The sequence below is a fragment of the Ailuropoda melanoleuca genome, chromosome 19 (assembly GCF_002007445.2).
Source record: "Ailuropoda melanoleuca isolate Jingjing chromosome 19, ASM200744v2, whole genome shotgun sequence".
Taxonomy (NCBI): Eukaryota; Metazoa; Chordata; class Mammalia; order Carnivora; family Ursidae; genus Ailuropoda; species Ailuropoda melanoleuca.
In genome coordinates, this window is record NC_048236.1 from 24,484,751 (window position 1) to 24,505,616 (window position 20,866).

The 20,866-nt window shown below is 32.2% G+C and overlaps 1 protein-coding gene across 49 annotated transcripts in view; it reads left to right on the forward strand.

Moving 5' to 3' along the window:
* RIMS1 (regulating synaptic membrane exocytosis 1) overlaps positions 1–20,866 on the forward strand; it is a 721,356-nt gene that overhangs the window by 616,554 nt on the left and 83,936 nt on the right. For 20 of the 49 annotated variants that reach the window (XM_034647841.1, XM_034647842.1, XM_034647840.1 and 17 more), the window contains 3 exons: positions 3,420–3,449; positions 14,427–14,539; positions 20,276–20,442. The exons of 12 other annotated variants lie outside the window; for them this stretch is intronic. In XM_034647841.1, the coding sequence (XP_034503732.1) occupies positions 3,420–3,449; positions 14,427–14,539; positions 20,276–20,442 (310 nt within the window). Of the gene's footprint in view, positions 1–3,419; positions 3,450–6,543; positions 6,612–14,426; positions 14,540–20,275; positions 20,443–20,866 lie in introns of those variants that run through there. 17 more of the 49 variants (XM_034647848.1, XM_034647851.1, XM_034647860.1 and 14 more) reach the window with 2 other exon arrangements.

Below are 20,866 nucleotides of genomic sequence, written 5' to 3' on the forward strand. Positions count from 1 at the left end.
TTTTCCTAGAAAGAGAGAGAAGAAGAGAGAAAGAGCAAGAGAGAATGAGAGAGACAGAAAAAGAGAGGAGAGAGTTTTGATAATGGAAATTAAATTCCCTAAACCATCTGGGCTAGATTATTTCAATACTGAGTTAAAATAGTTACTGGTTTTTTTCATGTGACCCAAAGTCTATCCCATTTCTTAGTACGTGAAAAGATTTATCAGTATATGTTATCACACAGGCATTATCAGAGATCCATTAAGTAATGTACTGAAATAATTTTTAATTTGGGGTTATAATATAAAGACAGAGGACTTCTATTTAAAACATGTGTTCAAAATCTTCATCCCCATAAAAAAACTAAAAGGTTAACATTTTGAATATTTTTTTCAACAGTGTTGGTTGTTGCTGGTGTGAAACTTGTATTTCATTCTATATTGAGGGAGCTGCGTACGTGTTTTACTTACTTAATTGAAGTAATTTACTGAATGTATCACAGAAATGTATCACAGAAGTATCACAGAAATGATCTAAGAAGATAAATACATTGTTTCAAAGATTGATATGACAGAGGGTATGAACAGAATACTCGGTTGTAGAAAAATTAGTGTAGATTTTAAGAAATAATCAACTTACTAATAGAGGAATGCTGCTATCGTAAACTCTAGATGTGTATTATTTTTAAAAATTATACGTCTCCTTGATGTGTCATTCTTTGATATTCAGGGTTGTCATGAGAGTATTAATTTAGTTAATACGGAATCAATGATGCCATGTGAAACTCTGACTTTCTTTTCTAAAACAGCGATCAATTCATTGGAATTCTCAATTCATGTGTTTAACAAACTTTCTTTTCTCTTTTGGGAACATTTTGATAAGACAATTCATACTTAAAATTTTTAAGACTAATTAACAATAGTCCAGATGAAACTGCTTTAAAGAAAATTTGGTGTTTATTTAAATTATCCATTCATGAACTCCTGTTGCACAACTAAAAGAACCACAAATTCTGGAATTTTGCTACAAACTCAGTGGCCATATTTTGCTAAAAATCAATATCCAAAAAGTCATGTATTCCTAAAATTCTTTGCATTTCCTCCAGTTGCTAAAATACTCTATAGGGTAAAAGAATATAAGGGTACTGCATATAACTCTTATACAGTGAGATTATAGTTATATTATTTCTATAGAAATAAGAATTGCTTCCATGAAATCAGTTGGATTGTATGCTGAATTCGGGTTTTTTTAAAAAGCTATGTTCTATTGTTAATATCAATATTACTGTTTATGATATTCATATTCACAGTTGTCTTTCAGAGAAATCATCAATTTGTAAGGATTGAATTGAGGTGGGAAGAAAGGAATGACTGAGGATGAAATTGATGGAGTTATTGAAATTTAATATAAATATACTAGTCAACACTTTTTGTTTGAGGTTCCTGAAATTTATGGTCTCAAGAGTCATATACATAAAACCTTTTAAAAATATGAGAACAAACGTGTTATTGTATCTAAGTGTTCGTCCATAATTAAAACAGACCTGGTTTACTTTTGATTTTATTACGTACTCTGGGACTTTTGGAAAATGATAATAGTGTCTCCCGTCATTGTATCATGGAATTATTTCAAACTGAACAGACATGACATCTTTGTGTGTCCTAAAATATGTTTTTAAAAGTGAACTTTTCATTTGATTCATAGACTAGCCGGAATTTAGCACGTTAAATTTATGATCGATTTCATTGTTGTTCGTAGGGCTCTAGAATTACAGCTTTTCTTCTTTTGATAGTATTTTTTAAACAGGTCAACCTTCTATGAAGTTAACGCTGAATGCAGCTCCTTTGCAGTTAAGCCTCTACTTCCTCCTTTCCAATCTTCTTTTTTGTTGCTGCGTTTTTTGTGTTTTTTTTTTTAACAAAGGGTAGTTTTATCTTTTTTGAAAAAAGAACTGAGTTGATGATAAGCAGTTGTTGGTAAGAGCAAATATTTCCAATGGTTTAGATTCCTGGATAGTTATGCAACTTCGGGATGAACTTATAAGATAATGTTATTCATACGGTTTCTGGATACAGTTATCTACTTGCTTGTTTTTAGGATTTGTGCCAGGAGGATTAGATTAGATTGTTTGACTGGATGCATGCTTTGTTTTGCTTTGTTTTCTGTAATTCGGTTTTACTACTCTTTGCACCGTAGAAGCAATATGTGCTCTTTGAAAGGCAAACATATCCTCTGAAAAGACATTTTTACTTAATTTTTGAAAACGTGTTTTTAAGTTTCTTCTAAAAATTAGGAATGCTAGCCTACTTGCTACATGGAATCTGATTACATTAAAGTATACTTAGAAGAAAAGAAGAGGAGTGATTACAACACAGATTTTGAGATAAAGTAGCCAAAAAAAGTAGCCTTACAATTTAGGTAACTAATGGTTTGTGATAATTGAGCAAAGACTTCTAAGAAATTTTTCTGGTGATATTCCAAAGTTGTATTCCAACATAGCCCTTACGGAGAGTGAAGCTGAAAGCAGCATAACTGTTGGCATAAAAATGTTGTACAGTTTTCTGAAAGCAACCAAGTGATTTTTTGTGCTCAACTGGGTATCTTTTAAAGAAGTATTTAAAAATAATTTGTAAACTAACACTTGGTGTGCCAGCTATATTTTATGTGTTCTATTATTATATCTGCTACTTAAAACTCTGATGATACTCCCCTTCAGAAATATCTAGATAGACCATTATTTTTCAATAAATAGTGTACAAATAAGGAGGTAGATATAAAGCTCTATGAAATGTCTAAGAATTATAATCTCCAAAGAACAATTTCACTTTGAAATATTTTAATATAATTAATTTGAGAAGGAAGAAAGCATTACTTAAATTAGGGTAATTTTTTCCTTGTGGAAAATGTGACTGAATATTTTCACAATGAAAAGAAAATTCCTACTACCTAGTAAAAACTGGAATTCCGTTTTTCATGAATTATGTGAAATTTCAAATTATCTGAAATGCTGTCATTTTTGAAATGATAAAAATGTTTGTTATAAATATTAAGGATCCTTTTTAATACACTTGCAATAAAAAGTCATAATGGATTAAAATCAGAATGTTTTAGGAAAAATCGGTGCTCAAATATTTTGCAGTTCTTAAAAGGCAAGAAAAAATGCCACACAATGTATTTCTCAATGCCAAACATTAATTTCCCAGTGTTTCTGTTTTTATTTTAAATCTTTAAATTGTTGTATTCATTCTTTCTTTGATTAATTTTAGTACCACATTTGAGACTTCCTTATGGTTTGTCATTGCAATTTACCATGTCACATTATATGTTGTACATTTTTATTATTCATGCCACTGTGCTGATTCACATTTCCATGTCTAACTATAAATTTGCTGATTTCTTTCTTTTGTTTCCATCATTATGTGCATTTAATTCATTGAAGAACAAGAAAAATATAACTCTTCCACAAAAGGTAAATATTAATGTAACTTTTTAACCATTTAATATTATTCCTTTTCTTTAATAATATGTGAGTTATATAACTGTACTTATTGAAATAATGAGCAAAATTCTTTAACATAAAGGTAGTTTTCTCCCTTCAGTGATTTCGTAGGGCATTTGGTGTTAAGTATTTTGTATTATTCACATTGAAGAGGAAAAGATTAAAATTAAGGGTGCTTTTGTCTCAAAATTGATCTACAATGACAATTCCTTTTGAAAAATAATATAATTCTTGTATGTTTTTGTTTGTTTGTTTGCATTCCCCGCTCTCATGTGGAGGGTTTGATTCTGACTTTCTGTTCAGCTGCAAAGGAAGAGAAAATCCCTGATTTTCCCTTTTGATAGCAGTAACATTATAGAATGTTTGGCCCACACTGCCGTCATGTCTCTGGGAAACAGCTGTCTAAATGTCACTTCTCTTGGCCTCAGTATTGTTACAACACCCACCAGTTCTGTCTTCCTGAGCGACAGAAGGAAAACCACTCAGCGTGCTATGCTGGCACATTGGTGACCTCCTGCCTTATTATCTTTTGGATCTCAGTTGATTTTTGGCCTTTGGACTTGAGTGTCAAGTAGACACATACCTCGTCCTGCCCATACCATTTTCTATTCAGTATTACTGTTGGCCTGATAACTAAATATTTGAACATGAGTTTTTAGCTTAATGAAATATTATTATTAATAATAATTAAAAAATAATGCTGTATAGTGTAATAAAAGTACATTTACTCAGTATTTGTGGATTAATGATTGAATTAGTTTGTTGGACATAGTAATCCTAAAAATTAGTCCTGAGAGTAGCATCATCCCTTTTTTATGAATGATTAAACTCCTATTCAGAGAGATTAAGACATTTACCTGTTTATACTGCTGATGAATGGTAGAATAAGCCCAGGTATCTCACTTTTTGACCTCCTTCCACTATACTTTAGTATATCCTGTTTTAATAGGCACAAATCCCAAATATATTATCCCTAACTCCTAGTATATTAAGATTTGTGTTATATATCTCAGTATTACAGAGTGAAAATGGGAGGTAATATTCAATATTTTTATTTAATTTGAATCTATAAAAATAAATTTATATTCTGGTAATGCATATTCTGGCACAGTGTCTGACATACTAGGCAATAAGTAGATATTAATAAAAAAATGTTATTCCATAAGATCAAGATGTCTTGGTCCTTAGATTTTGCATTGATTGCTGGCCATCCTGCATTTTTAATTCAGGTATTGGAAGCACAACTTTAGATCAAGTGGTTCAAAAAATGGCCAATGCATTTGTACTTAGATTCAGAAGAATTTAGTTGGATTTGCATGATAAATTTTAGTATGATAAAAATATTAAAATGTTATATTAGAAATGGGTCATGACCTAATTAGTTTAGCCAAAAGAAAGAAAAATGTTATAATTGTTCATCTAGAGAGATCTTACATACATATTATTACTAGACAAAAGCTATAATTAGCTAATCAAAACGAGACAAAATTCGTAAGTTGTACAGCCTGAAGTCTCTATGAAGTATGCACATTCACAGCCTCACTTCAGAGCATGACAGATTGTTACATTTTTACATGGTTCTGGCTGAGATGTGTCGTCACTCTGCCAAGTCGTCTTTGCACGTAGGACATGGTTATGCTTCACAGAATGGACCACATGACTGAAAACAACCAAAGAGGCACATCCCAAAATCCATGCAAGCCAGGCAGAGAGCAAGCAGAGGATGCTGTATCTCTCTCCTGGGATTTAAGGGAGTATTGCTTAGTCACAAGAAGTTCGAGAAGCCCAGAAAGGATAGAAGCAAATTCAAGAAATTTCTTTAAAGTCGAATTTTAGGTTCACATACCCCATAAGAAAGAAACGGTTTTATTTTGCATAGAAACCCTGCTGCTATGAGCTGACCTTTTCTGGGATGGATTGTATTGGAGAATTAAGTTATCTTGAGTCCTCCCTGGGTAGATGAAGACTGGGACAAGCCATGCCCAGCTGACAGTATAAGCCAAGGGGCTCCTTGTGAGAGCTTGTTTTGATGAATTATAGACAAACTTGTGAGACAACTAATGGTCCCAGTTTGTGGAGGACTGAGAGGTTTCCCGAGATGCAAGATTTTCAGCGCTAGAACTGGGACAGTTCCAGTGGGATGGTTGGTCACCTAACTGCAGGGGAGCAGTATATAATTTTCCAGCATATGTTCGTAAAGCATATGTTCATAAAGCACATAAACAGAGATGTTAAATAGTATTAACGTTTTTACCTTAGATGGAATCTATTGAGCACTTTTTCTATGTCAGACTTGACTAAGAGGGCTATATATTTATCTCACATTCTTACAACAATCTGAGAGATAACTATTAATATCTTCATTTCCAATGGAGAAAGCTAAGGCTTTGGGAAGATTAAAAACTTGGCCCTTTATCAGTCATTTATTTGGTAAGTATTAGAACAAGGAATTAGACTCGAGCCTCACTCCAAAGACCTTGTTCTTCACCACTTTGCTCTACGTTCAGACAGCACTTCCTGAGTGCCTACGGTGCATTCAGTGCCACATGATTATGGTAACCATGCATGTGCAGCTATAAGGAAGGGATTATTACCTGTTCCATAGACAGTCGGGGGGTTAAGCGGAGTGCCTAAGGTGACAAAGCTGCTGCACAGCAGAACCAGATTTTGAGTCCGCAGCCCATGTTCTGTCCAGGGTTGCGTATTTCTGTGACATCTCCCACGTACAACACCTCGGAGGGGCTCACGTAGGGGTCCCACCTCCCCCTGATGACCCAGGTTTTTACCACTCAACTAAATTACCATGTAATTTGAGAAAATAAAAGCAGTGTATGAATAAAGATAACACATTCTCGGGGTTGAAAAGTTAACTGAGGAACTATAAATGCTCGTACTACGTTATATTTCTCTTACCTCCCTCTTTTATGTTGAAAGCTGAGAGACCATAACATTTTAGGCTTCACAAACTGCTTTATAGGCATATTTTAAATTATTCATTCTAAAAATAAGCCAATCTTTCCCTCTCTGCTACATTTCTTGGACAGTTTTAAAGAGCCCATGAATGTAGTTTGGGGGCATCGAAATAATGATAAAAGAAGATCAAAACAGAACCAGAAATTAAATGACTTCAAGGTGAGAAAAAATGTTACTATCATAATAAATTTCTGATTTATATGCCTTTGGATACTATTTCTTAAGTGCGTTAACTTTTTGGGTTTTGGAAGCAATTTTGAATCCTAGCAAAACACATCACATTCTCTTTTATACAAATATGAATTTTCTTTATTATAAAAAATGTGTAACTTACACACCTGGAGAATGAAAAGCAATTAGAGTTCAAGTTATTCAGTGATTTGAACAGGAGCAAAGAGTTGCTTTTTTTGTTTTCCTGTTTCACTAATAAAATCTATAATAATGATTGCAACCAGGTGATAGGGGCTACGTAAGGATTGTCTCTAGCCAACTCTATTTTAAAGTATAAGGTTTCTATAAAAAAATGCCCAAATCAATTACTTCTACTTTCCTTCCTTAAATGTTGACAAGAACAGTCGAAATACTAAGTTATGCAAAATGTATTTTTTATGGAACTATTAAGCATTAACCTTAATTAGGTGCAATTCATATAAAAAAGTAAAAAAACATGATTTTAATAATTTCCTGTTACCTAAATTATTATATAGATGATACTTACACATTTACTTGAACAGTATACTGTGGTTGTGAAACACGTTATAGGAAAAAATCATGTAACTTAGATCTTTGCTAAAGCAAGTAAACTAATTTGGGTATTCTTCAGAACCAGCATTATTTGAACTGTCACCAAGTAGAAAAGGATTTCATTTTTATTTACCTTTTTATCAGATTCATATTTAGTAGGTGCACATTAGGCCAGGTGATTCATTGCCTGTTACTGTATCATGTTGTGATTTCGAAGGTTTTAAGTTTCTTTATCTTCCAGGGCTTTGCTTTTCTTGAACGCTTATGAATATTTATGAATAGCTCCATCAGTAAACGTGTCTAATTTATACGTTTCTTTTTTTTTTGCCACAAATCCATAAATATAGTTGTCATTCTAGCCTTCTCTTTAAACTTTAGAGACTTAGCGAGTGAAGCAGTTCATGTAAAACAGTTCAGAACTTGTGGCTTTAACCCTGTTTTCCCATTCTGCTGATTCATATGTGGTTTCTTTATAATAGTCTATAGTCTATAGACTCTAAAAACTTCAAAGTATTTAACATTTATATCATCCAAGACTCAACTTGCAAGATACGCCTTACTGAGGGAGAACACCGTTACTCCTTTCTTCCCAGAATTTGTGGAGAAAGTGTAGAGGAAATAATAAAAGGCAGACTGATGTCTAGCCATGCATAAGCTTTGATTTTTTTTCCCTTTAATAGCATATATTTCCCTTAAATATTATATTTTTTAACAAATTTTAAAATTGTATGTCAATTTTAAAATTTGTAAAAGGAAAAAGAAAAGAGACTGCCAAAAAAATTGACACTGAATTTAACAGTTATGCCATATCCGACCTTTCAAGATTAGATACTATTGCCATCAGTGTAATTGGCATAATGAGAACTATGGATAAATATATTGGAGATCACTTGGAATAAACAACATGACCCCTCAAGGAATGATTTTATTTTACTATGGATAAATATATCGGAGATCACTTGGAATAAACAACATGACCCCTCAAGGAATGATTTTATTTTACCCCCAGAGAAGCCTTACTTACACGGGCTGCTTTTCACAATGACTGTATTCTCAGAAGTGTCTCATAAGGAAAACATCGCTCCCTCTCAGAATAAAATACATTTTAAAAAGCTAATTATGCTTGTGAAACACAAAGGGGCAAGGTAAAATGACAGATTCTTTCATCAAGAGCCTGACTTTCTTATCTGTCAAGTACCTGACTAGTATTTTCAGTGTTACTCCGGCACTTGGCAATTTTGACACTGAAAGTGATGTGCGGGGTTGGTAATCCTGAGTTTTGTTTTAGACAGTTCAGTGAAAATTAGCATGCTAAAACAAGAGATGGTTTTGTGGCTTTGGCTGCAGTGAGATTTGAGTGATTATATGTACAAATTACCTGTTCCGCTTATGTCAATGTTCCATTTCAATGATCTATACCAAAACACAAATTATTTTCTTTAAAAGCCTTTAAAGGCAATGTGGTGTTTTCATTTAACATGTTATTTACTTGTGTTTAATGCTTCTCATGCTGGATAGATGTTATCTGTTATTTTTATTGTTCATACTATGATAGCACAATCCTTAATGTCTAAGAGAATCAGAACAAGAGCAAAAGGAAAACAATTTGACACGTTTCTGTCCTTGCAAATTGAAATGCATTTTATTCTGGGAAAATGACCCAGAATTTGGGCATTTCTGTGTAATGAGAATACTCTAAACATTTAATCTTCGTATAGATATACTGTATACGTGTGTGGAAGGAAGAGGACGTCTAAGTATTATATCAAAGTTGCTTACTACACTTGCATGACTCCAAAAATAAGATGAACATGCAAGGAATGCATTTTTTAATTGGAAAAAACACACAATAATAATAATGTAAAATGCACTGGTGATATTTTCCCCTTAGCATCTATAGTTTTAGCAAGTTGACAAATTTTGAAATGCTGGAAATTAGGTAATCAAGCAAGAGAGAAAAACATTTAGTTTTCTGTTTTTTGAAAATGTGGAGAAAATACGAATACCCTGTTGAAATAATATAAAATCATGAACCACAACACCTGGAAGTTACAGTGAGCAATCTTATCACTTTACAAATAAAAACTCCATAATGAAGAGATCTATCAGGAATTGATCAAGGCTACACTGATGAACTGGCGAATGGTAATGGGTCCAAGATTATAATCTGTGCCTAGTCATTCCCCATCTTGGGGTCTTACTGTTTTGCCACATTGCTTCCAGATGTATGGGGAATGTTTACACACCTTAACAATTTGTGTCACTCTAAAGCCTAAAAAACTGTTAGTAAAGACTAGTATTTCATTTTTGAATTTTCAGATATCAACACATCTTTCTACTCACCTGTGTTGAGTTTACAAATTCAATAAGCTAGTTTTTTTCCATTTTTTATTACTTTATAGTGTCCATGTTTCATATGATATTGTTTCTTATATTTGAGTTCCCACTATCAGTGATTTTTTAAAATACTTCAGAGAAGGGAATTTTTTTAATACTGTCGAAAACTGAGGCATCGTAGGTGTTTCATTTATATATTTCATTCTACCTGACAAATTCCAGATATGTGGTCTTATATCATTGCTCCTCTGAGGCATATATTGGAGCAAAGATGGAGCTCCATTATCACTGAACTCTCATTGTACTACTAAAAAGCAGGGAAGCAGAGGCATTAGTTTTTCTATTCACAAAGTGTGATAGGACTTTGTAGTTGACTTACAGCTTAGTTATCCGTCCAGACATTATCCTCTCACCATTAACAGATGTACTAACTAACCTTGTTACAAACTAAAATACTCATAATGTTTTTTACTTTAATATATTTAGTAATATAGAAATTTTCATTATTCCTATTCTCTTTTACATTTATGTTTTACCTAGAATACTCCAAAGTATTGGAAGGTTTAACAATACCTTGTATGGATTTCCTTTTTTGCCTGTAAACTCAAACATTTGAAATTCCAAATTCATGTTATTTTGTAGGTGCATAGGAAGAAATGAAGATCTAAGGATTTGCGGATCAGAGCAAATTTATCTTTTCTATAATTGTAAATTCATGAATAATATTTTAAATATATTTAAGAATGTGTAATGCTTAAATTATAATTATCTTAAATTATACATAACTATAATATTTAAAATATTTTTAAGCAAATCACAAATGTCTGTAAGTCAAAGGAATTTCCCAGAAAAAATGACATTCTCTTTGCAGAAGGTGATACTGTAGAAATTTTTCAGTGAGGGTTAGGGAAGATTTATTAAAGATTCTTAAGCTTTTTATTTTTTATTATTTTTTAAGTCAAGTCCTCTTTAATAATCTTATGAAAGGGATAGATCTAGAAGAAATGCATGTAAGCACAATCACAGTATTTGCAAATGATTTTAGCTTCTTTGTAGTGTCATCAAAGATCATCTATACTGTTAGAGTAAGAATTCATAGCAAAGTATGGGACATGAGAAGAGAAGCAATTATTTTAGTCTGTCTTAAATAATATCTAATACTTTCCATTAGAAAATTATAATAAATGATAGACTTTTAAAATTGTATTTACTTTTCTCACCTTTTCATGTTCCAGAGTCCTTGAGTTTAGAAGAAATGATTTCCTATGTATGGTTTTAAATTAACCCATAAAATTCTAGTTTTATTCTTTCTTAATTATAATATTGAGTTAATATTTGACATATGTACGAAAATGTCAGAGTTTAAAAATAATAGTGTAAATCAAGTGAATCTAAAGAACATAGATAAAATTCAGTAAGTATTTTTTAGCTAAGTTACTATCTGCTTTTTAAAAAGCATAGTTTCTTAACATCAGACACAGCACTCAGCTTGTAGAAAGACAGTGAAAAATTCCAACTTAAAGAACTTTTGTATAAAATTAGTGTTAATTGCATCTTGAAGAGAAGAATTGTTTATTCGTATCACTCTATCTGCAATATAGCTAAAGCTTAGACTTAGCAAACATCCTTCTCTTTTGACTATGTTTTATCTAAGCTCTATGTCCATTAAAAGACTAAATGCAATTACATGATAATTAAATTTATTGTAGAAAATGAAAGGGTTTTTGTTTTTAACTCTCTAGCATGTGGCAGTTTTGAAATTAACAAAAAAAAAATTAAAACCCAGAAGTCCCCCAGTTTTTAAATTCTTTTTATAACAGAATAGCAATGGCATTTTAATGATTTTGTTAGTTTACAATGCTGCCAACATTCAGCATGCTCCTAAAATGTGAATTTAGTGTGAGGATTTGTGGGAGAATTGGAAGATATGTCATATTTTAGTTTTGCTGTTGGCATTGAAAGTGTCAAAGCAAAAATTTTAAATGATCATTCTTTTCAAAGTAAGATATTTGAGCTCTCTGGGCTGGTGTTAATTTTACTTATATTGGGATACTCAACAGTTAACCATATTGCAAGGATTCAATTCACTTTTAATCATTACTAAGTATCTATTTTCTGTATAAATCATGTACATTAATAATCATGACCTCTGGTTCAAATTTGTGATATTTTATTTTAATTCATATATTTGTTTTTCTATAGAGAGACACACCAATAATTCAGAAATAATGTCATTTCATTTGACAATAGATGGTTTAAAAGTAAAATGCAAATAAGCAAGCTCTAAAAAAGTTAAAGAACTCTCCAAATTCACCCTAAAGCTTCATCATTGATGGTTATGAGAAGAAAACTTCTACTGAAACATGATCACTTGTATGAATAATTATTTCAGAATACACACTAATGTACATAAGGAAATAATGAGAACTACTAAAAAATGTGAATTTCATGTAATTGTCTTATCTTTTGATATGAGTAAGTCAATGATAAGCTATCAGCATTTTGCTCTGTTCTTAGCATCTGAGAGCAAGCAATGAGGATAGCATGGCAACTACATTTTTACTGGCTAGTCGAGGGGGTCTACTCACAATTTTGAGTCAAAATTTGGGGATTTTCTTTCTTTGATGGATTAAAATATGTTAACTTTCATTCCTTTAAGAAGAAAGATAGTGTATTAATATTTTTGGAAGGTCAAAATGAAGTAATTTAAAACCATTTTTGGATTCGTTTTAGTTAGGCTACCACTGTCTCCTTATGATTTAGTTTTGAGTTTTCCAAATAAAGATTTAAATACAACCATGTCATAAACTAAGTAATCCTATTTAGGAAAATGAGACGTCCTGGCAAGGTAAAATCATCAGAACTGTTTCAGATTGCTTCAGGCCAGTAGCTCTTGGGAAATTATCTTTTCAGTGTCAAGTAACTTTCTTCCCTAAGAATTTCATGATACTAAAAGTGAAGATTACAAAGCTATGGGCCAATCAATGTGAAACATTTCTTAAAATTAATATCATCTGGTGAGAATATTAAGCTAATGCCATTTAAGTTTGCTTTTATCGCAAGTAGAGATGGCTCTGAGTTACTTTAAGCTCTGAGTGTAGAGTACAACTGATTACATACAGTTCATTTGATTTCCTCAAAGCTCAAAGCAAATGACTGAGCAAGTATCCAGAGGTACCCATACCAAAGGCAGAAGGGAGAGAACAGATATTTGTACATTTTCTTGTATGGCACATGGCTTTTTGTAAATACAGCTCATCTTTCTCAATAATTTTGTCTCAATTTCTAATTAATCTCAAGTAGCCTTTTACTTTATAGTACTCATTACGACTCCTGTATTGTCAAGTATTTAATAAATTTCTACTACTTTTCTCAAGATCTCCATTGTATCATCTTTTAATCGTAATAGTCATCATTTACTGTCTCTGAAGTCAACGTTTTCAAAGCAAGTGTGCATCATTGCTTAATTCATGGAACTGTGATGTCAGGGCTGGATGCTGTCTACTTAGTTTACTGAATTTAAACAAAGCTAAACACCTAATAATTTTATGCTAAAAGTATAATTAAAACATTTACCCACACATTTTAAACTGTGTATTTATCTCTTGTGCTATTAGTCTGTACTTGAACACACAATAAAAGCTACATATTTACTTAATTTTTATAATCGGTGTCAGTGTCCGAGGATGATAGGCCTTTAATCATTGCACTGGAAATATTTGCCAGCAAATGTCTTTAAAAACTCCTCATAAGAGGTGAAATCAGTAGCCAAGTCAGTCACATATATCGACATTTATATTATCCTTATAAGTCATTAGTCCCTCTTGGCAGAAGCCCCAATACTTTAATCACACAAAGAAGGTTTTTTTCCCCATAAATATGTGTTTATACACAACTTAAAAATAAATCTTCGCACTGGTTACAGAGGTTGAATAGTCTGAGAAATTGTCAAAAGATTGTAAGAAGTAAACATAGGTCTTACACAACACAGGTGTAAGTTTTGAAGAGTTTATTCTGCACACAACTGTGCCCTTAGCTCTTTTCTCCCCTTCATCTGTAAAAATGTATAAATTAATGGCATGTTCTTGAAGCTAAGCTGTTTATGATGGATTCTGACTTAAAATAACTTGTATTTTATCGAAGGCTGTAATTTTCCCATCTAAACAGTCTCACTTGCTACTTAGGAGATTAAGAAAGATTTCAATGTAATGCATTTCTTATTATATTATAAACTGAAGAACTAAAAATTTTATATTGTATTTTCAAAGCATGAGAATTTCATATGTGTGATCAGACATAGCCACCAGAAATAGAAAACTAATTTTTTCTCTTAGGCCATTTTTAAGACTGGCAACTGTTCATGAAACACTGCTAGTAGAAATTAATGATTTAATAAGAATGCCTCAGAAAAGCAGGTGCTTATCACTTAAAACCGTTTTCCAGTGACTGCTATTAGCTGAGGATGTTAAGTGGGTGTGTGCATGCATGTTAAGCATGTGCATATATGTGTGATGTGTTCAGTATGCATATTTGTTTTCTCTATATATGTACATGCAACAACCAGTTGATTAAATGGAAGGCGTATTTTCATAATTAAATCTGATTTCTCATGGTCATTTATGAATGGAATTGAAAATATTTCATATCAGGTGAAGAAATAGGGTACTTATATTTTGTTACTAACATTTGTGTTCCCCATTTTGTGTGAGTTGAGTCATGTTCATCTTTAGATTAACAGGTGCTAGCATTGTATATTCTGCATTTTGTTTATTAGTCATGTATTATTTCTAAATTTCATTTAATTGAAATCATATCAAAAGAATTGAAATTTTAAACCCAGTTCCAGAAGGTGCTTCGCCTGTGTTAATAGGCTTCCATTGTGTGTTTTTGCAGCAAGCTTAGTAGTGGAGGAGCGAACAAGACAGATGAAAATGAAAGTGCATCGATTTAAGCAGACAACAGGGTCTGGTTCTAGTCAAGAACTTGATCGCGAGCAATATTCCAAGGTAAAACTAGTAGTATCCAACCAATAGTTTCCCTTTTAAAAATGTATAGTGTGTATAGCGGGTAGGACTAGCAAGCGCCAAGTTATGTTAGAGAAGTTATCATTCTCCTGATGGTCTTGCATCAGAAAATCTGTCCTCTTGATATTTTCACAAGATTTATAGCTATGTTAAAATATTAATTAACTGGGATTTAATGGTTTTTTTTCCTAAAAAGAAATGTAAATACTTGATATTAAAGTCACTTAATGATCTATTGCCAATAATTACATTCGCATAAATACACAAGATATATGAAGCTATTTTATGGCTTGAATCTCATATAACATTGCATTTAAAATATTAAGATACAGATTTATAGTTTAAATACTATTTTAGTTTGATAATGACTATTGAGATTTATTAGTGAATGACGTAAGTTACGCAATATGAGATTTCTTGATCTGTCTTTAGTAAGAAAAGTAAATGATTTCAAATTCTTAGAAACTGAAATCCACATTTTCAAGTGGCAATAAGACATTTAATTTATATTTCAGTATTATTTTGTAAGGATGCACTAGGAGTTTATAAACTGCTAACTAGCATCTAATAATTTTAATTAAAATATGCATAAAATTTGTTTAACCTCATAAAGCAATTTTAAATATATGGTTTATTTTAAATATATATTTTTTATTTATATAAGTATATATATTTATTTTAAAATATATATATATATAAATACTCAAAAGTGGCAGCAGCCATTACAGAATAATCTGTGTTATAATTTGATGTCAAGAAGCCCTTTTGGAAGTAATAACCTTTTAGAAATTCAAAATTAAATAAAAACTATACTAATTCAATATTGTGACCTTGAAATATGAATGTTAGAAAAACCTACTTATTTGTAAATATTAGAGGTTGATCTTTACATAGCCAGATATTCAGAGACTAATACAAAAAAATAGAGGTGGTCACAAAATATGACTTGTCACCAGACTCAAAAAGAGTTCTATGTATTGGATGCATTTTACGACTTAACATCTTAGCTGCAGGAGGGTTTCTAACTGAGACAATGCCTAAGGTCACTGATTCAGTGAGGCTGAGTATCCTAGGACTCTCAAACAGCACTTTACACAGTAAAATCATGTAAAACAAAACACAAAAAAGCCAGTGAGCGGAATATCTTGATGTGCCATAGAGTTGCTGATTCCAGCTCCACGAGTCTTCTCTGTGGTTCATTCTTAATTATTATCACTTAGTCAGCTTGTCTGTCTTCTTGATGAATATCATCATCATTTTTGTTTTCTTTTACAACAAATGCAGTAGCGATTAGAAGGCAGGATGATTTAAGTTTTCTTCCTCCACATTTGGATGCAATTATTTAGAAAGGTTCTTTAAACTGGGAATGCTTCACTAAAGCTGGAAATCCCTTATTAATTGCTTAGCTTTTTGTGAAAGGGTAAGGTCAAATAGAACAGCAAGTCAACGTTAGGGCCAGTATAGGAAACAAGGAAGAGGTAAACAATCAGGGTAATCAGGGTACAACCGAAAGCCTTTCTGGATCATTCTGAAGTAGGAGTCTAATCATCAATCAGTTGATCAAAAAAATTTACAAAATGAAGTGCCTTAGAAGTCTAAACAACCACTAGGGGCGCCTGAGTGTTGCAGTCAGTTAAGCCTTGTACTTTGGTTTCCGCTCAGGTTATGATCTCTGGGTTGTGAAATCGAGCCCCACCTCAGGCTCCACACTCAGCTCCGAGTGTGCTTAAGATTCTCCCTCGCCCTCTGCCCCTCCTGCTCATGCTCTCTCTCTAAAATAAATAAATAAATCTTAAAAAAAAAAGAAGTCTAAACAACCACTAATACTTAATATTCATAATAAATTTAAAGTAGGTTTACCTCAGTTGGGAGATTCCATATTCTCTGACCCACAGAAATTTAAAAACTGAAATATACCTGAAATTAATCTTCTATTCCAGCTCTCATATTTACCAAATTTATGAAAACTGAGGCCTACCCAGAATTAGTAAAGCCTTTCTGTGGTGTGATGAGCCCTAAAACTGCTTATGTGAAATTCAGGTACTGCTGGTGTTCTGCTTCTTACATCATCGAATGTACACATCATTCCAGTTTGATTCAAAGGTTCTATGACTTAATTTGCAAGCGGTTAAATTATCATATTCTGTCTTTGCTCCCTCCTTTGCACCTTTTTCTTTTTCTCCCTCATCCCATTTGACTATTAAAAAACCCATTACTTTCAAATATTACTGTTGCTCTTACTGTATAAATTGATACTACCATGTTACCTAAATAAAATTATGATATATTGTGTCAATAAATGTGAGACCAAGGTTATGGTATCTTTAAGAACTTTTAACAGGATAGGAAAAATATATAAGATAAAATAACAAATAATTAGCTCATTTTTAATTTTATATGTCAAGTAAAGATAAATCCTCCACAGTTCTAATAGTCATATTGTGGCCTAATGCTTACAATAAAATTTTTAAGAAGTTCCCATTTCATTGGGAAATCATTTAAGTAGTTCTCCATTCGAAGTAGCTGCATTTCCCAGAGAAGGCATTTCAGATAAACATCTCTTATATACTTGAGAAGTTCTTTCTCATTTTTTATCCTTTTTCTCCAACCGTTTTATAATTTACTTTACAAAATCATATAATCAAGAACTAGTATTGTCATAAATTTTATATTCATTAACGTTTGAACTTTATTCCTTTCTTGATTCTTTTTTAGCGTTTTAATCCATTTGTCACTTTGGATGAACACCTTTGTTGAAATTCTGCCAAATTAGAAATTAGTTAACCATTCACAAAATATTTAGAACCAAACACCAATAGAACTAGATTTTCTTGAGCGCGAAGAATTATCAGACAAGTGTACTATAATTCTTAAGATGTTTCAAACCTGACACCCTAACTCCCTCTTGAGTAGGGAATTTACACTAACTTTCCTTTTGAAAACCCAAGAGACTACTTCAGGATCCCTGAAATGTGATACCATGCTATTTTTTCAATGATGTTACACAGTGTTACATTCCTTGATGATGGGGTGAAATTCATAATTGGAGGGTGAGTTTGCATTTAGGCACTCACATTTTAAAGAGTGTTTATGTTTCTGTAACCCAGGAACAGCCACCAAATTGATGTGATGGGTTTTGTAGGTAGTAGGTAGTAAATGTTTATTATTATTTTTAAAAATAGCTGCCCTATAATTAGAGTCTCCCCTCACATCAATGACTGACTTCCCTGCTGTATGATTAGTATGAATTCCTCCTAGTGGTATTATATTTCTCAAAATACAATTAATTTATTTCCACTAAAATGTTTAATTGTTAAGTAAGAAATTTAACAAATTTTGCTTGATGAAAAGTCAAAGTGATTATTTAAACTCCTAACAGATTTTGAAAATAAGTAAATATAGTAGTAAAAAGTGAATAGAAAAGTCTTTCATTTCCTTCAAATAACTAAATGCAAAGAAAACTGTGATCTCGTGTTAAAATGAGGGATTGTTCTTTAGCCCAGCGTAGAAAAATTTAATATGATATACAGTCTTTTAAAATCTCTTATTTAATCTCTTTGCTGAAATAGCAGAAGTCTATATACAAAAATGTTGAGGAAGACATGGCTTATAGAGAAGGAAAATTTCTTTAGTTGGAGAAATAGTTTTGTGTATACTCACATATCCTTATGCTATAGTCTACACTGTTGATTATTGGCATTTGCCAAATAAGGGGAACATTTGTTCTAGGTGTGAACATAGTGGCAGAAAATCTCCTACCTGGGTAAAATTTTACTGGATTAGAACCCAATTGTTTCATCCCCTCATGGACAAGCTATCATTTCAGTATGTTTGGGAGCATCATAATAATTACGATATATGTACTTAGCAAAATAGTTTCTAAGACATGTAATATAGGAGTTATATTTGTACCCCACTAACAGTATTAAATTCAGATCCCCCTATGTGAGGATAGCTGTGTAAAACTATGTTTAGTTTGTACCACATCTACTCTGTAAATAAAAACAGTTGTGATTGAACTGAATCATGTCAGGATCATTCTACAAGATATAACAGAATTTGATGTTAAACATTATCACATTACTTTAAAATGCACGTTATGTTAAATCATATTAATGTTAATCATATACGAAGTTGTGTAGGTACCTCAGTTCTGCACATGTATGAATTTTCTTTTGGATTATAACTTAACATATGGCTTTCATAAACAACTTACACAATTATGAAAAAAATTCTTTGGAAAGATAGTTTCATTGGTAGTCTATAATTTGGTGTTTTTTCATACTTGATGTGAAATTCTTTGCCCAATACATACACATGAGAGGTGAAGAATTAAAACTAACATGTAAATACCTCAGGCCTGAACTACTCTTATCTGAGGAATTATGAAGTAAACATGATTCTAGGATTTTTAAAAAAATATTGCTTTATACTTCTTTTTGTATATACAGATCCAGGATTTTAGCATCATTTCACCTAGTGTACTTTAGCAAGACACTTATTAATACAAATTTTTATAAATTGTGTTTGGATTATTTTAGCTTCATTAAAACTCATCTGATATGGAGCATCAGAGGACAGATGAGTTTTCCTACAATTTTAATAAACATTTGGTATTTTCGCATCTTAATGCATAAATGTAAAATTAAATTCCTTGTTAAGAAACCTAAATACCCAATGTTTAGTCATATGCTCTTTTATTAATAAGTTATATAATCTTAACTTCCAGTACCAAAAATAAGAGAAGTCACTTAATATATTAGCTATTTTTAAATTATATATAATTAAGTTTAAGTAATTATTTTATAACCTCTTTATTATAATGGAAACACATATCTGAGATAATAATACGTAAAGCTGCTTGCTGTGTCTTCCACTGCAGAGTCAAGCAGAAGAGTATACTAACTGCTCTGACAACTTTGCATGTTTTAATCTTCTACCTAAGGATTTCTAAAATCTTAGATAATGAATACCAAAGACAAATTTAAAAATATAGTGTATATTCAAATTTTAAATAGGAATCCCTTTTTTTTTTTTTTTTTACATTTGACACTGAGCTGATAGTTTAAATCTGAAAATGTCTAATTAATAAATAAATAAATAAATAAATAAACTACAGTAGAAAGCTGGAGTCCAGTCTTTGCGTCCATTGCTTTACTCCTCTTTGGCACAGCCCCTCAACTTTAATACCAGCCCTTCTTTGTGAAGAGATACATTTTTTGAGGAAATTTGAAACACTGTGATGTCTTAAAACGGGGAAAATGTGTAGGTAAATTGAGTAGTTTCAGAAAGAATAAAAAACACAGACGGATAGAAGCAGTCTGTACCATGCATAGAGTACAGGTGAACAAAATGGGCAATGATAAAAACCCAGGCAAGAATAGAGAAACTGATACACTGGGGAAAAAAAAGGACATTTTGAAGTTTCAAGTATATGCCAGTAATTTTCCAATGAATTTTCCACCCCAGCATTTAAAGTTTTTGTTTCATTTATTATTCAGTCTTCATAAACCAGTTTTTACCACTCAAAGGTTGTAGGATTTTTGTATTGGAAATCGTATATTACGTTAGTGTTTGTATTATTTTAGATTCCACACCTACTTTTATGAAGGTACACGTTTACTTGGCGTGGGCTGAGTAGTCGTTAACCTCACCATGTATGTCTCTTTTCCCACAACCTGATGATGGAGCTCACACTTTCTTGTTTTTAATCTTTAGTATAACATACATAAAGATCAGTACAGAAGCTGTGATAACGTCTCTGCCAAATCATCAGATAGTGATGTCAGTGATGTGTCCGCCATTTCCCGAACCAGCAGTGCCTCACGCCTCAGCAGCACAAGCTTTATGTCAGAGCAGTCTGAGCACCCCAGGGGTAGAATCAGGTGAGTTGGCAATACTGTTTATATAAACTGGGTCCGTATCCATGGTGTAAAAATGCAACTAGCTTTCTTAATGTTCTTGCTGAAATACAGTTTGGGTAAAGCGGGAGAAATATTTCCCTAACATCACTGGGACGGGAGTGGGTTGAGCATTTATTTGCTGTTGTGTAATATGGCCTATAGACCATTCAGTACTATGTAGCTTATAACTGTAGTCATAATTTTAGAGATTGCTCAGACTCACACATACAGGAGTTTCTTCTAATGCGATTAAATCCACAGAGCATCATTTAGTCCATTGTTAAAAATGTTTTCCTGTAAAGGGCCAGATAGTAAATATCTCGGGCTATATTGCACAGTCTCTGTTGCATTTACTTTATGATGTCACTGTTGTGTGAAAACTATGCAAACAAGTGAGCATGGCTAT